The sequence below is a fragment of the Platalea leucorodia genome, assembly GCF_965183815.1.
Source record: "Platalea leucorodia genome assembly, chromosome: 1".
Classification (NCBI taxonomy): domain Eukaryota; kingdom Metazoa; phylum Chordata; class Aves; order Pelecaniformes; family Threskiornithidae; genus Platalea; species Platalea leucorodia.
In genome coordinates, this window is record NC_138823.1 from 31843779 (window position 1) to 31858456 (window position 14678).

The window sequence follows — 14678 nt, forward strand, 5'->3', positions numbered from 1 at the left end:
TAGTTGATCACAGTGGAATGAAGACACAGCTGACAAAAATAGTTATCAGCTGGAATAAAGGGAAATTCCACTAGACGTCTGGACAACGTCTCATACAAACCGTACTTTTACTCACAAGGAGGGATATCCAGACAGTCCCAAATAAGTCACTATCTACATGAATGGGAGCTATGGCTGATGACCTAAGTGTGCAGAGCTTTATCTAAGACTTTTTAAATGTTCCAAAAGGTTTGGTACACTTATTTTCCAAGGATAGGTAATGTTTCATATTTGTGTTTTCTTTAACAGACGAAAATGTCTGGGGAGACCTTTCTTCCCAGACTTATTATTTTGGACATATTATGTCAAAGGATAATTAACCTGAATTGTTCCTTCCCTCTCCTCTAGAGACCCAATGAGGAAAAATAAGTTGAGAAACTTCTACAGACAGTGTCTTAAACATTGACCACAAGGGAAGGATATCATTGAGTGACTTCTCAAAGCAATATATGTATGACAGATGTCAGTAACTTACTAGGAAAAGATCTAAATTATGAGGGAAAATCTCAGAACCCTGTAAATTAAGATAGCAACAAGACAGAACCAGTGAAAATTGAGCTACAAATTTTAAAGTTCCAGCTTGAAACTTGTGTTCCAGTTCAATCCAGATATGATCAAACATCTTCCAGGTCCATAGAGCTCTAGCTGACAGATTAATAAAGGAACCAGATTTTTTCAGATTAAGTTGTTTACTTCATTTGGTTATCATAAGTTACATTCAGAAAATAACAACACTGTCACTATTAATAAAAACCTCAATCCAGCAGAGAATTGCTTTTTGGGAAAGCACAGATCTATCTACTTTCCTAGATCAGGGCTATACTGACTAGATACTGGAGAAAATTCTGCTTAAAACCATTTCAGCACAAGCATAAGAACAAAGTACATGTGGGACCAGTTAAATCTGTGGCTAATATTGCTTAGGCATATACTACTTTAAATTCAGACTTTCAAGATGGCTGCCATGGATAACATTGCATGTATTTAGAGGGAAAAGCTATACACTTAGTTTTCTTCATTCTCTTGGTGCTAAAAAACAAAGAGTGAAGAAAAGTAAAAATTTTTGTTTTAAAAAAAGGAGAGACTGGACAAGATGCAGCTATATTTATTCTTATCTTTCTTAATCCCTATTCCAGTAATCACGCCAGCTGGATGCTCAGAATCTGAATCCAAGAGACCTGATAATCTTAAACATAATAGGAAAAAAGAAGACTCTTCATGAAGAAAGTGAACATCCAAAGGGATAATGTGTAGGCTCAGATAAGCATGAGTTGTATTGTGCAAATACATGACAAGGGGAAAAGGGACTGAAGATGCTAAGCCACTGAGGCATCTGTGATTGCTGTTTTAATCAATTGGCTTCCTCTCTTGGAGAGATGCAGAATGAAAATACAAGCTGCATATCTTTACTGGGGACATTGTTTGAATCATCTTTTTTTTTTTTTTTTTTCATAATTAATGCAATATGGTTCCTCTGTTTAACCAAATATGATTATATTTCTCACCAAGAGAAAAAAAAAAAAAAAAGAATAGAAACATCCCGTTTTCTGAACTTTATTTATATGCAATTAACTGTATACAAAGCAAGGTGGTTTAGGAGAATGAGTGGAGATGAGACAATAGAAAGCACGGAGAGCAAATCCCAGTATCAGTTACTGCTTTACATGTTTTTCAAATGGAAAGTATTAATGATATCTTGCCTTAATTGCACTCTGCAATAGGAGTAATTCCTAACCTCTACTTCACTGGGCTACTTATAGAATTAAATTGCGAAGCCATCACAAGGCCTGGCCATAATTTCTAGGGCAAGGAGTCAGTCTGAGTTGCCTTCAGCTCAACTGTCCATGTACCCAAAGAGCCCTTGTACTCCAGGAGTTTCCAGAAACTCCCTGTCATGGACTCTCTGATCTCAGTTCAAGGTTGCTGTTGAGGTCAAGAGATGCAGGCTGCCCTATTCTTTATGTTTTCAAATTTGCTGTTCACCCTACAGGACTATACTGGATGGGCCCAGAAGACATCAAGCCACAGTGCAAGAATGCCCCTGGGGTGTGCAGCAGCCATGCACCACCAGCCCAGCCTGAAAATTGCACTCAGTCCCTTGATTTTCTGTTGGACACTTGCACTGCAGTGCTCACTACACTGAGCTACATCCTTAGCTAATGCCTTCTCTGAAGGTAGACTCATTGAATTCAAGCATGAATTTCTGAGGGAACCAGATGCTATGCGTGTGGGAGCAAATATCCAGTCCTAGATCAGTAGTATGCATGGTCCTCAGAGTGGGATACTTGTCTTCTGGTGTATAATTTTAGAGTGTACATCTGTGATTAATGACAAATGTGTTATTTATTTTAAAGTCTCAACTGTAATATTTGGGATTCAGTAGATGTTTGCAGGACATAATCTGAAACCAATTCTGGATTGCATTTATTGATGAAACTTTACATTTCTTCTGAAACTATAATGGACTTCACCCACAAATGTCTCCAGAATATAATTAAGACCATCTGGTAGAGGGAATTGATTTTGGAAACATTTTTGCTGTAAAGGTAGCCAAGTTCACTCTTGGGAGCAGGGTCTCTAATAGTGTTTCCTTTTCCTCCGAAATAACAGTGTGAAGTAAAACCATTCTGGGAAGTGTCAACAAAAATCTTAATTTGATGTACAAGGACTGAAAAGCCAAAGCTAGAAGGAGAGCCCAGGGACAAAAATGTGTTTACACGGATGCTGGATTGTCTCCAAAACCTATGAAAATAGTGCTAAATCCTCCCAGGGCTGAACAATGGGACTGAAATGAGGCATCAAAGAATAATTAATATATGTTAACTTGCTCCAACCCACTATCACACTGTGTGGGATTTTTCTCCCCTACAAGCACAAATAATCAACAGTGCAAAGGGTTTCTAATCCATTCATTGTGTTAGCACATACTCAGGCAGGGAAGGAGTCACCAAGAAGGCTTGATTGGAGCTGGCCTCCATTACTGCTTTTATTTTTGTAAAACAACTTTAAGTAGAATACAAGCCCTTTATAAGGCACTTCCTTCACAGAAATGAGTTTAATGCATGAATTTTTCTGTAAAATCTGCAGGTATCTGAGCTGGAGAGTCACCCTCTGAAAACTAGCTCAGGCACAGGCTGACACCCCAGGCTGAGCTCCTGGGGCTCCTGGGCTCATGGGCAGGGGTCAGGGGAAGCCCCGTGGTCAAGGCCCCTTGGGGCCCTGAAAAGTGCTTACAGGGCACTTATTTTCAGCATCTGACTTTAATAAGAGTTACTTTGAATGGACTGCTTTATGAACAACAGAATATATTGGACATAATACTATATAGAAGTAGATAAAGTTTTTTATTGATTGTACTCACTAGAATCAACAATACTAGATTTTTAGGTTCTAACCTGAAAAAAAAAAAATAGAGTGCCTATTCAATGATTCATTTTCTTTTTGGATGTTTGAGTCTCACAGTTAATATTGCCCAAGTAGCTATTGGCAGAGCAAAACTATCTTGCTACACTTGACCTCCACACTTGAAGAAATAATCACTGCCTTTTTTTAGGACAGCTGACAGCTAACAGCTAACAGTGGGATCATAACCTCAGAAAACTGAGAGATTTCCCATCATTGACTTTGTTTTTTAAAAAACTTTGATCTGAAGTGCATGTGTGAGCTAAGGAGGGGAGAGGAAGAGGAAAGGCCAGTATTAATTGCAGAGACTGCAGGCAGAGTAGAATAACAATTTTGAAATAAATCATATAACCAAACCATAACAGGAAAATCTTTGATAGTCTGAGCATTGTATAGAGCCAGTACGCTCTCCCCAAAGCACAGTGCCGTTTCATTAGTATTCCTGGAAAGCTCAGACAAGAGATTTCCCTAACGTGGTAGAATATCAGATCTAAATTGCTAAACAACTTCATTTTCTACTCCTTTACCCCAGTTCACCACCAAAAAAGCCCCCTCCAAACCCCCCCAAAAACCCACCCAAAAAAACCAACCAGACAAACAAAACCCCCAAAACCCCCTCCTATGGAAACAGCAGAACTACACCAATTTGAGAAGACAGTGAGATATAGAGGTAGAAATTGGACACTGCTCATGACTTTAAATGTTCATGTGTTGGAGTGGATAAGGAAACTGCTTCTCTTTCAGCAAGTTTTACTGGCAGCTTCAGTTTGCTGAACATGTTTCTTTTATCCCTCCAAAATATTTTCAAAAACATGCACTAACATTTCACAACAAAACTTGTCTCCTTATTTCATAGTTCTGTAGCATTATAAAGCAGTCCTGGCTGGATAATGTATAATTTCTTCTTTTTCAGTTGTTCTCAGAAATCTTATTTTGCCATCTTACATGCTATAGTGAACTACAGAGAGTTATTCAAATCTCACGACAATTGGTTATTTTACACTGATGAGAACATTGTGTATACACACTTAATGACGAGTAAAACTTTTGGCTTGTATAATAGCAAATAGAAGGAATTTGGAAATTGATTATATTTTCAAGTCTTGAGCATTACGAATCTTGGCTTGCAGTACTACAAAGCAATTGTCGTTTTAAGTATATGGTCTAATCTAACATAAACAGGTTGCATATATGGTAGTTCCGTGTCACAGCACACTTAATTACATTGAAGTTACCAGCAACACAGGCTGATGCTAACATCAAGATAAAGCAAATAAATATGTGAGCCTAAATAGTTCTGGAGAATTAGCTCTAAAGAATTCCAGTTTCCTGTTGATCTGCATCTTACCATTGGTCAACTTTTGTGTTTAAGATGATAACTTCTTATGTGTGTCAAGAGGGCTTAAAATGTTTTTCTTCCATTTAATGTCAAATAAAGTGTCACTTCCATGTGCAGTCTTTCCATCATCAAAGCACTTTAATGGTCTATCCCCTTCGTCAGGCTGCCTATTTTCATGACATTTGTGGAAGAATAATTATCTTTGGGACCTCTAGCCTCTACTTCACATGTGGCTGAAATCAGAGAGCGTGCACACGTAAACACAGACTTTATAAGCCTTGTTTCCAAAGGAAATCACTCTAAAAAGATACTCTTCTGCCTTTTGTTTTACAAGAAGTCATCTCATTGTAATCAAAACGGATGTCCTATAAAAGACATTGGAAGCTTTTTCCATGCAAATGAAGATAAACAATTAACACCACCCAGTATCAGAAGAGTAAACAAGCAGCAGCAAGTGAGAGACCAGTGACCCCAAAGATGGCATAACGTCCTGCTTAAAGCACTAATGTTGTTTCTTTTGGAAGGGAGGCAGGATTATCATATCATGCTGTGGATTGCTGCACCCATTCTTCTGCTACTATTTAGTATATTTCTGATCATAGACTTATGTCCTGGTTTCAGCTGGGATAGAGTTAGTTTTCTTCCTAGTAGCTGGTATAGTGCTGTGTTTTGGATTTAGGATGAGAATAATGTTGATAACACACTGATGTTTTGGTTGTTGCTAAGTGGTGCTCACACTGGTCAAGGACTTTTCAGCTTCCCATGCTCTGCCAGGTGCACAAGAAGCTGGGAGGGGGCACAGCCAGGACAGCTGACCCAGGCTGCCCAAAGGGCTATGCCATACCGTATGACGTCACGCTCAGTGTATAAACTGGGGGAGTTGGCTGGGGGGCAGCGATCGCTGCTTGGGGACGGGCGGTGAGCAGTTGCATCACTTGTTTTTCCTGGATTTTGTTCCTCTCTCTCTGTCTTTCATCGTTTTCCTTTTCGTTACAATTTTTATTATGTTTATTATGTTTATTTATTTTATTTCAATTATTAAACTAACTGTTCTTATCTCAACCCATGAGTTTTCTTACTTTTGCTCTTCAGATTCTCTCCCCCATCCCACTGTGGGGGAGGGTGAGCAAGCGGTTGTGTGGTGCTTGGTTGCCGACTGGGGTTAAACCACAACATACCAGGTTCCTCATCAGATCAGTTTCTTTTCTGTTTCTATTGTTTCTATGGGGAGAATCCTTCCCCTAATAACAAAAAAAATCTGTTGCTACTGTCCTGTATAAGAATACAGCATAGATCTTCAGGCAGGGTTTACATTAAAGTCAGGAAAAATACTAAATGAAGGTGATATGAAGATTGGCCAACTTAAAAAGGAAGCATTAGGGGACCAGAAAAAATATTTACTTTTATACAGATCATAAAAAAAAAACAATTGTAAGAAATATGCTCCAGCTCTAAATTCTTTCAGATGGCATAGGTAAAGGGGATGACTCATAAACAGTCAGGAAATTATGAAAAGGATAAATGGTCTAAAATTATGGGAAAAGTAATTTTCCATGGTTGATAGGATGACCATAAAAGAACAGACTTTTCTGCTATTACGGTAAGCTCAGTAATATGATACATGCACTGAGCAGCTAAAATATCAGTAGGGTTGAAGTAGCAATGGATTTTGCAACAACTGATGCTGCAAAGTGGAAGTGTGCAATTGTATGATCCCCCGGGCTTCTGAATCTGATAGAAATCTCCCCATCACCTCTTGCCAAACGGTTTCACTTTTAGGACATGTTTGTCTGGTGTGACAGAAATTCACCTAAACCTTTTTAATTTTGTCTGATCAGGCATCTCTTTGGAAGAACAGTAGCATTGTAGGCTCTGTTTCCCACCCAGTGTAAAAGTAATACTCAAGACACCGATATTTCTGAATATTTATTATGGCACTTTAAAGCATATAAACTTCATTGCTAGGTGTTTCAAGCCAGTTCAAAAAAAAAAAAAATAAAATGAGGCTTTACGTTTTAGGCAGCATTTCAGTAGATTTTGGTTAAGAATTTTTAGAATATTACTAGACAGGAAATAAGAATTTTGCTAGGAAAACAAAGAGTCTTCTCAAAATAAGGCTTCCTTTCAGTAAAGCATGTATGTGCTTGCTTAAGTTTCTCATGTCCACTGGCTCACCAGTATATATTTTTTCAGATAATAAATTTGTGGGTTTGAACCATGAAAAAACAAACTAACCCCTCAAAATACATTCCTCTACTTAAACACCAACAAAGCTTATCTCTTACTTATACCCACCTAATTCTATTTTCTTTGTAACAGCAAGTTAGAAACAACTGTAGAGCCTGAACACTGAATGTTTTTTTCTATTTCAGATTTTACTACCTTAGCAGTTAAGGATGCTGGTCAAAATTCAGCTTGCTATTAACTGTTTGTTGCCATACATTGCATTATCTTGAACTGAAGGCAGTTTGTAGTAGAGCCTAAAACCAAACTGAGTTTTTATAAAACCTCACTTTAAAATTCCACTACAGTAACAACATTTCCACTTCATATATTTGACAATTTTATTTAATAGCCTCATAAGTTCAGAATAGTTACATAATAGTTACATCACGGCTTTTAAAAAGGATTGCACTCAGCTACTCAGTCCATTGAAATACTAGAAAACAGGGAAAAGGAAAATACGGAGTGTATAGGAGCTCTGTCCACTGAACTGAGTTGTTTGTAGCAAGTTCCCACTGAACATGAAGATGTCCTCATGCTTTCTGGTAGACTCTAACACACTTGACACCATTCATGTCACATTCCTAGAAGACAGAGAGATGGATTTATTAATTTGCTTCAGGACAGTCTATAAGGAAAAAGCTCTTTTAGAGTTATTTTTCAGGCCAGCAGCACTCAGGGATCAGAAAGCGAGACTGAACTCACCACCACCAATTGTCCATCAACTAGTTTCCGTGTTATTATGGTCTTCTTGCCATCCCATTCCTGCTCCTGAATCAATGACCCATCATCTTTTAAGCTGACAAGGGTCTGAAAGAAGAACCCGAACATCAATATCTTACCCACGACATTTGACAGAGACTGAGGTTTTCTAACACCTTATTCCAAAGGAAAAATTCCCACCCCAGCTCACTCAGTAGTAATTTTGCCATTGACATCTACAAAGCCAGGATATTATCTTAAATGTTTTATTGATCCTCTTGTTACAGTAGCTCACTGCTTGTTCACTCACTGCTCTGACACATTCCTGCATCAGGCAGACCTTTGACAGCATGCACAATTTCAATTAACAAGAGCAGACGATGTTCTCTGTTCATCCCTTTGTACACGGGCTTTGAGCTTTTGTGTAACGTTTATCTGATCTTGCAATACTATTATCGCAATATGAATGCTAGCGTGTGGCTGGAGGCGGGGGGGTGGTGGTACACAGAGAGCACTCACACAAGGAAATGAGAGAGACATATTTGAGGCCTTCTTTGTGTTTAACCTCCTTTTGGATGAATATTCTCCCTACTTGGTGCAGGGAGAAGCTCTCTGCCTTCTAAAACTGGAGATTAGAGACTGTGATTCACATGTATGCCTTGTGTGGCTGTTATCCCACTGCACACTGAACCAGGCTCTCTTCTTATGCAAATACGAGACTGAGCGGAAAGGTTAACCCTAGGGCTGAATTGCCTCTGATTAAACATCAATGGGATGGGATCCACAGGCTTCAAATGAAGTGACATTTGGCTTTAACATGGATTTAGAGGTCTGTTAGTTTTACTAACACAATGCTTCTGCTACAAATTGAAAACAACAAAATACACAAGACATTATTGGTTTCAGCATATTCCCTCTTTGGAAGTTGCTTAATCCAGGGGAAAAAAAAAAAAAAACCAAAACAAAACCAAGAATTTATTTCAATGAGACTTACAGTGACAGCTGTTCATGAAATAAAGCATTGTTAGTACGGAGGTCAAAACTGATTTTTAAATAGCGTCTCCATCTGTAAAACACCCAAAGAACTGTGTTTTTGCAGTAGAAAGTCTAGTATACTGACCTGAGTTTTCCTGCCATCTAATGTGTTTTCCTCAAATTTCTCACCAAGCTTGAAGCTGAACTGTGACGTTTTGAAGGTGCTTTCTGTTTTTACGGTGATTGTGTCCCCATCCTTAATAATGTAAACATCTGGTTTGGCCATGCTTCCCATTTTTCTCATGGCCATACCCACACCTGCAAGGCGAGAGGCACAGGGTGTCACAAAGTCAGTTAAACCCTAAGGCTTAGGGCCACACAAGAATTCAAACACCTAATTCCCATTTAATTAGGCACTTAAGTACACTTGAGAATCAAAGCTGAGGAGCCACAAAGAAAGAGGATGTTTTAAATTATCCACTGATGAGGAAGGAAAAAAAGCCTATTTGCAGCGTTATTCTTTCGCTTCCTCAGGGAGTTAAAGTTAAAACTATTTTGCCCGGTGGAGGACTCGCAGAGGTCCCAAACCTCAGCGCTGAATTTTTACAAACAGAAATAAACAATAAACAGGAAAACAAGCACAAAAGCTTAAACTAATATGAAATTATTCAAGTTCTGAACACTTTAAAAATTCCACAGATGATTTTTAGTTGACAGATTAATCCACCTGCATATTTATTTCAACTTACTCAAGAGATACTCTTCCATCACTCTGCACACAATTGCAAACACGCAGTTTTTAATATAAGTTCATCTTCTACATCCTGTATCCAAAGTATGGACTTGTGAATTAGAAAACCACTACCATGCAAAATAGTGCTTACACACACACACACAAAAAGGACCCGTGAGAGAAATGAGCTTTGCAAATGACTGAAAATTCATCATCTGGAGACAGCAGCCCTCAAAACCGTTCAGCAAAAAAGATTCACCCTGCCTCAGCTCAGCCCCTGCGTGCACAGTTTGGGTCGTTTGCTTGAGTCTTTTTGATCTGAAGGCTGAAGATAGGAATAAGAGGGTAGTCAGGCAACAAACATGAATCCATCAGACTGGAAAGTGCGGATCCAAACCAAGAATTGATAAGCAACCAGAAGGAGCAGAAAGTGCCACCAAGTCAGTGAGTGCCTGGGCTCTGCAGCTGGTGTAGTTAGAAAAGGTTGTCACGTAATGGCGCAGCACTCCCCCGGAGTGTACAGGATACCTGGGTGAGGGCAGAATCCACAAAGCAAAGATTGCGGTTTTCTTGGGAGGTGGAAATAACAAAGTACTTCCCAGCCACTGCTTCTCCAGACTCAACTGAGATTCCAGGACTAAGCCTTAAGCTTGAGACTGCAGAGCAAAAACCGGTCCTCCTCAGTCCAGCTTTCCTGACCAGAATTGGAAATTATTGTCACAGTGACCCCCACCCACCCACCCTTTTCCCGTCATCCAGTCCAGGGTAATCAGTGAGTTATCTGATCAGCCACGCCTTGGAATCCAACTAAACAGAGATAAGCCGCGTATGTTTTCCATATGGCAAACTTCTTTATCCTCAAATGTTCTTTTAGACAGACAGCAGAATCTGCAGAATCTCATTTATGGTGCATCAACAGGATCAAAGGCAGAGAGTTTCCTAAGTAGTCAGTGAGGGTGACATCCAATAAAGGACTGGCTCCTAAAGTATGACTTGGAGTAAATTTAATTGCCTAAATTGCAATTGTAAAAAGGAAAAGTGACTGGTTTAAAATTGCGACCTAAAAACAAACAAACAACACTCAGTTGCTGCCTACACATGGGAGGTGCTCTGCAGTTGCAGCACTTAATTTCTACTTTGAACTTGCAGTTTGGCATATGCCTAGCCCTGGCTGTTAGACGTGAACGCCGTGGCATCCTAATCCGCGGCTGAACTGAGCTGAGCTTGAAATTCTTGAATATCCTCCACCAAAGTCTCCCAAAGGGCTCAGTCCAGAAGGCTTTCTCACATCATAACTACGACGTATTGACAGGCCTCTGACAAAATGCAATTACAGCCACCGCTGTCTGCAGAGTGTAAATGCAGTGATGCCTTTTGTATTTTACATGAAGAGTGCAAGACCTAAATTCCTTCCTCTCCTCCCTCCAAAGACATTCATGGCCACATCCTTCACCTCATGAGAAAGTATCCTAGCTTTCAGCAGTGAATAAATTGCAGAAAATGATAGCTCCTGGGCTACACAGACACTGCAAGGTGTCTATCACCCGCGGCCAGGATGCTCACAGGGCGGGGGTAAATCTGAACTTGCAGAGGAGGCTCCTCGTGTTAGGTCTGTTCTTGATTCAGTAACTCCGTGTTGCAAAACGTACAGCAACCTGGAAGTGGGGATAACAAGCCAGGACTGTCCCCCTGAGACAAGGGTGCTAACCACAGAATACAAACAGCCCCCGGCAGTGCAGTCAGCTGCCGGTTACCCATAGGCAGCCGATCCAGTTTGGCTTTCTCCCGAGGAGACACCCAAGGTGACTTCACGGGAAGGCAGCCCGGGCTCAGCAGGTCTGCGTGCGGCCACCCCGGGCGCTGCCAGCCCGGCCCGGCCCCGGCAGCAGCGCTGCCCTGCAGCCTCCACCGCCCGCCGCCGCCTCCCCGGCCGGGGCAGCGCCGAGCCGCCTCGGGCCGGTGCCCCAGCGCCGGTCCCGCCGCCCCGGGCTGCCCGGGCTCCCCACCCCGGGGCATTACCCGGAAAAGGAGGAGCAAACTGGCCTAATCGCAGCCGGGCTGATGGCACCGGTTGATAATCCGGGGTGCTGCCGGTGGGAGCGGGCGGTCGGGCCGCAGGGAAGGCGCAACACGGTGCGGCGGGAATGCGCCTGCCGGCGCCGGCACCTGCCTCCCGGCGATTACGGTGCAAAAAGGGTTGCCGACATCTTTAGGACGCGGAGCCGGAGGCGGCAGCTACCCCGGGAGGAAGGGTCTGCTCCCGGCCGGCGCTCCCTCCCCGGTGCCGCACCCCGGAGCATCCCGGCATCACCCCCCGCCGCCGCCGCCCAGCTCCGGGGCCGCGGCCGCCGCGGACCTTGGACAGAGCCTCGCCGGCCGGCGGCTCCATCCCCCTCTCTCCCCCGCCGGCTCCTTACCCAGCTCCTTCATATACTCCTCGAAGCCCTCGCTGGAGACGAGGCACCATTTGCCTAAAAACGCATCGACGGCCATGGCGGCGGCGGCGGCGCTGGGGCTGGCGGTGTCCCCGGGGAAGGGCGGAGGCAGCAGGACGGGTTGCAGCGGGGCCGCCGCCGCTTTTATAGCGGGGCCGGCGACATGTGCCGCCGGGGAGAGCCAATGGGGCGCCCGCCGCGCCCCGGCCCCTTCCCCGCCGAGCCCCCGCCCGGCGAGTCCCGCCCGCGGCAGCAAGAGCGGGCACGCCGCGCCGCTGCCCGCCCTCCTCCCGCACACGCACGCGCACCGACACACGCACGCACTCTCGGCACCCCGGGCCCGCGGCTCCCCGCTGCGCCCAGAAACCGTGGGACACCGGCGGAGCCATCCCGCCAAGGGATGTCGCAGCCTGAAGGCTTCTTCGGACACAAACAAGCACCCGGCACCCACTGCGGTGAAAGAGTCCAGCGCGCTCTGCTCTGGCACCCATGTGGTCCGAAACCAGTCTCCAGGATTTGGGCTCCAAGGAATTTTTTGCAGTCTGAATCCTAAATTATGCCATTGATTATGAATCACGCTTTTTATGGGTAATTCAGGAACAAGCAAGCATGGGGCATCATGTGGCACAGAGACAGAGCAATAAGGAGCCAACATCCCAAAACGGTTTATCGGGTTTGGTTGCAGGCCTTCCCAGCATCCCCCCAAGTCCCACTGGTACATCCCATAATACTGAACTCCAGCAATCCATAGCTTGCTGCTGACCTGGGAGCAGACCTGTTACATACACACAGTGATCAGGTAGCAAACAAGATCAATCAGAATCCAGAACTAATGGAGGTACCTGTAGAACGCCGGAAAAATCAAAGCCTGAATGCAACCTCATGCTTTAGCACTGGAAAAATGCAGAATTGGTACCTTGGTTTTAGTCCCTACTGAACTGTGATGTCCTAATTCCTACTTCTTAAAGGAAAACACAGCAGTTGCCACTGCTGCACACTCGCGCAGGCATACCGTCATAAAATATACGCCGTTATCAGGCCCCGTGAGGGCTGGGCCAATCTTTTGTCAAATTCTGTCAGGTGAGCAGAGAGCTTTACTGTCACATTCTGTGAGAAAGCTGCTATTTCTAAGTCACAACAGAAATCCCAGTTCTAATGTACCCTCAAGATTCGTTTCCACCATCAGGATTATGCCAATCTCTGCCTCTTTTGGCCTTGTGTCAGACAGGATGAAACCCAGAGCTACTTTCTCCTGACCAGAAAAATAGAAATCCAAAGACGTGCCTAGTGCCTGGAGTTTTTTGATGCAGTAGCCGTGGCTATGTTTCTTTGCTAGTACTTTTGTGGAGGAGTTTGAGATTGAGGTGTTGAAACCGGAGAAGACAGCAAGGTCTCTGCTGGTTCCAGCATTTCACATGAGAAGGTGCCTTGAATCCAAATGTTACGGTGCAAGGAGGATTCTTCCCTTTACGCTTTGCAGTGATGCAACTTAATAGAGCTAAACTGAATCAGTTTGAAGGTTCAATACTTTCTAGAAAAGGTCCGATTTGTCATACACTAAGTAATCAGCTCATTTTTCAACCGAGATTTAAAAAAAAAATCCTTCCGTTTAACTATCCTTCCCTACTGAGCTGCCTTTAATTACCTTCCACTTCTCTGACTACATGTTTGCTTTTAATATGTAAACAATGCTATAGCGTCTTCTCATAAGGCAGCAAGCCACGTTGCTTTTTTTGTCATTAAGTAGGTACACTGAAAGACAAGACTTTCAACTTCCTTCCACTTTTATCTTTTTTTTTTTTTTTTGGTCTTGCACAAGAGACTTTGGAGTAAATTTTAAATTAGGCTGATGTTTACTACCTAATTCATGGTAGCAGAACCAAAATGCCATCTGTCCTGTAGTTCTTTTCTGGTTGGTTACAGAAAGGATAAATGAAAAGCAATTAGATTAAAGACCAAACAGAATCATCCTTCAGGAATCAGGAAGCCTTGTAAAAGGGGGACAATTTCTAGAAACAGAAATCTTGGCTTTACTCCATGCATGCCAGCAAAGAATTTCGGATCCCCATTTCTGCAGTGCTGCCTGCAGATGGCTTATGATATGCAAATAGTGTTCAGGTATAAGTGCTGATAATGCAGCAGAAGATGTAAAATCCACTATTTCCATCTAGTGGTGAGACAGTATTCCTGGATCTGAAGTACATGGAGATCCAGCTACCTACCTGTACAGAACATTGCTATGTTTTTGAATCCTCCCACAAGTCATTTGTTTTGATTTATTCTCCTTACAAATTTTTCAGGTCTAGGCATGCAAATTCATATAAGACGTAACAAGAAAAGAGAATCTTATCTCTCTTTTCTGAAATGCAGACTGTTAGGATACAGTGAAAAATCTCTCTGAGTTTTTACAGAAGTCTAATGTTTTGCAAATTAATCCCATGATATAGATTACTGGCTCTGGTAATATCAAAGCCACATCTCAAAACTTCTTTGAAACAGGGTAGTGCTGAAATTTGTGGTATCTCACATAGCAAATAAAGTAACTAGAGGGCCCAGAGATGTATCCTTCTGGGTAAGGTACAAGCAGACTGGGCTACAAAATATATGGGTTTTTTTACTATGTCCGTACAGTGTATGTATTGGTCAAATATTTCAAAGGTGAGGGAATGCAGCTCCCTACTTTGGGAGTCAAAATAAAATGGTCAGATATTCAGAGATGCTTGGGCCATGGGGCTCTGCCTCTATAAATCCCAATTCCTGCCTGGTTTCAGGCTGACATCACGGTCAGATGTGGTTTGCGTGTGTAGTCTCCTCTTCTCTCTAGATATAC

The 14678-nt window shown here is 42.7% G+C and overlaps 1 protein-coding gene across 1 annotated transcript; it reads right to left on the minus strand.

Annotated features, from left to right (window-relative positions):
- Positions 1–6693: 6693 nt before the first annotated feature.
- Positions 6694–11980, minus strand: LOC309593715 (fatty acid-binding protein 5). Its single transcript, XM_082318705.1, has 4 exons — positions 11831–11980; positions 8826–8998; positions 7709–7813; positions 6694–7587 (listed from the first exon to the last, which is right to left on the minus strand). Exons 1-4 carry the CDS (start codon positions 11904–11906, stop codon positions 7537–7539), a joined length of 405 nt encoding a protein of 134 aa, XP_082174831.1. The 5' UTR covers positions 11907–11980; the 3' UTR covers positions 6694–7536.
- Between the last annotated feature and the right edge of the window lie 2698 nt (positions 11981–14678).

Bases quoted from the DNA above. Each gene is read 5' to 3' on its own strand.
- LOC309593715 (XM_082318705.1), bottom strand. From the start codon at position 11,906: ATGGCCGTCGATGCGTTTTTAGGCAAATGGTGCCTCGTCTCCAGCGAG. The intron at 8,999-11,830 runs GTAAGGAGCCGG...CTCGCCTTGCAG, and splicing joins GGAGTATATGAAGGAGCTGG to GTGTGGGTATGGCCATGAGA. The intron at 7,814-8,825 runs GTCAGTATACTA...TTCTTCTTTCAG, and splicing joins TAGATGGCAGGAAAACTCAG to ACCCTTGTCAGCTTAAAAGA.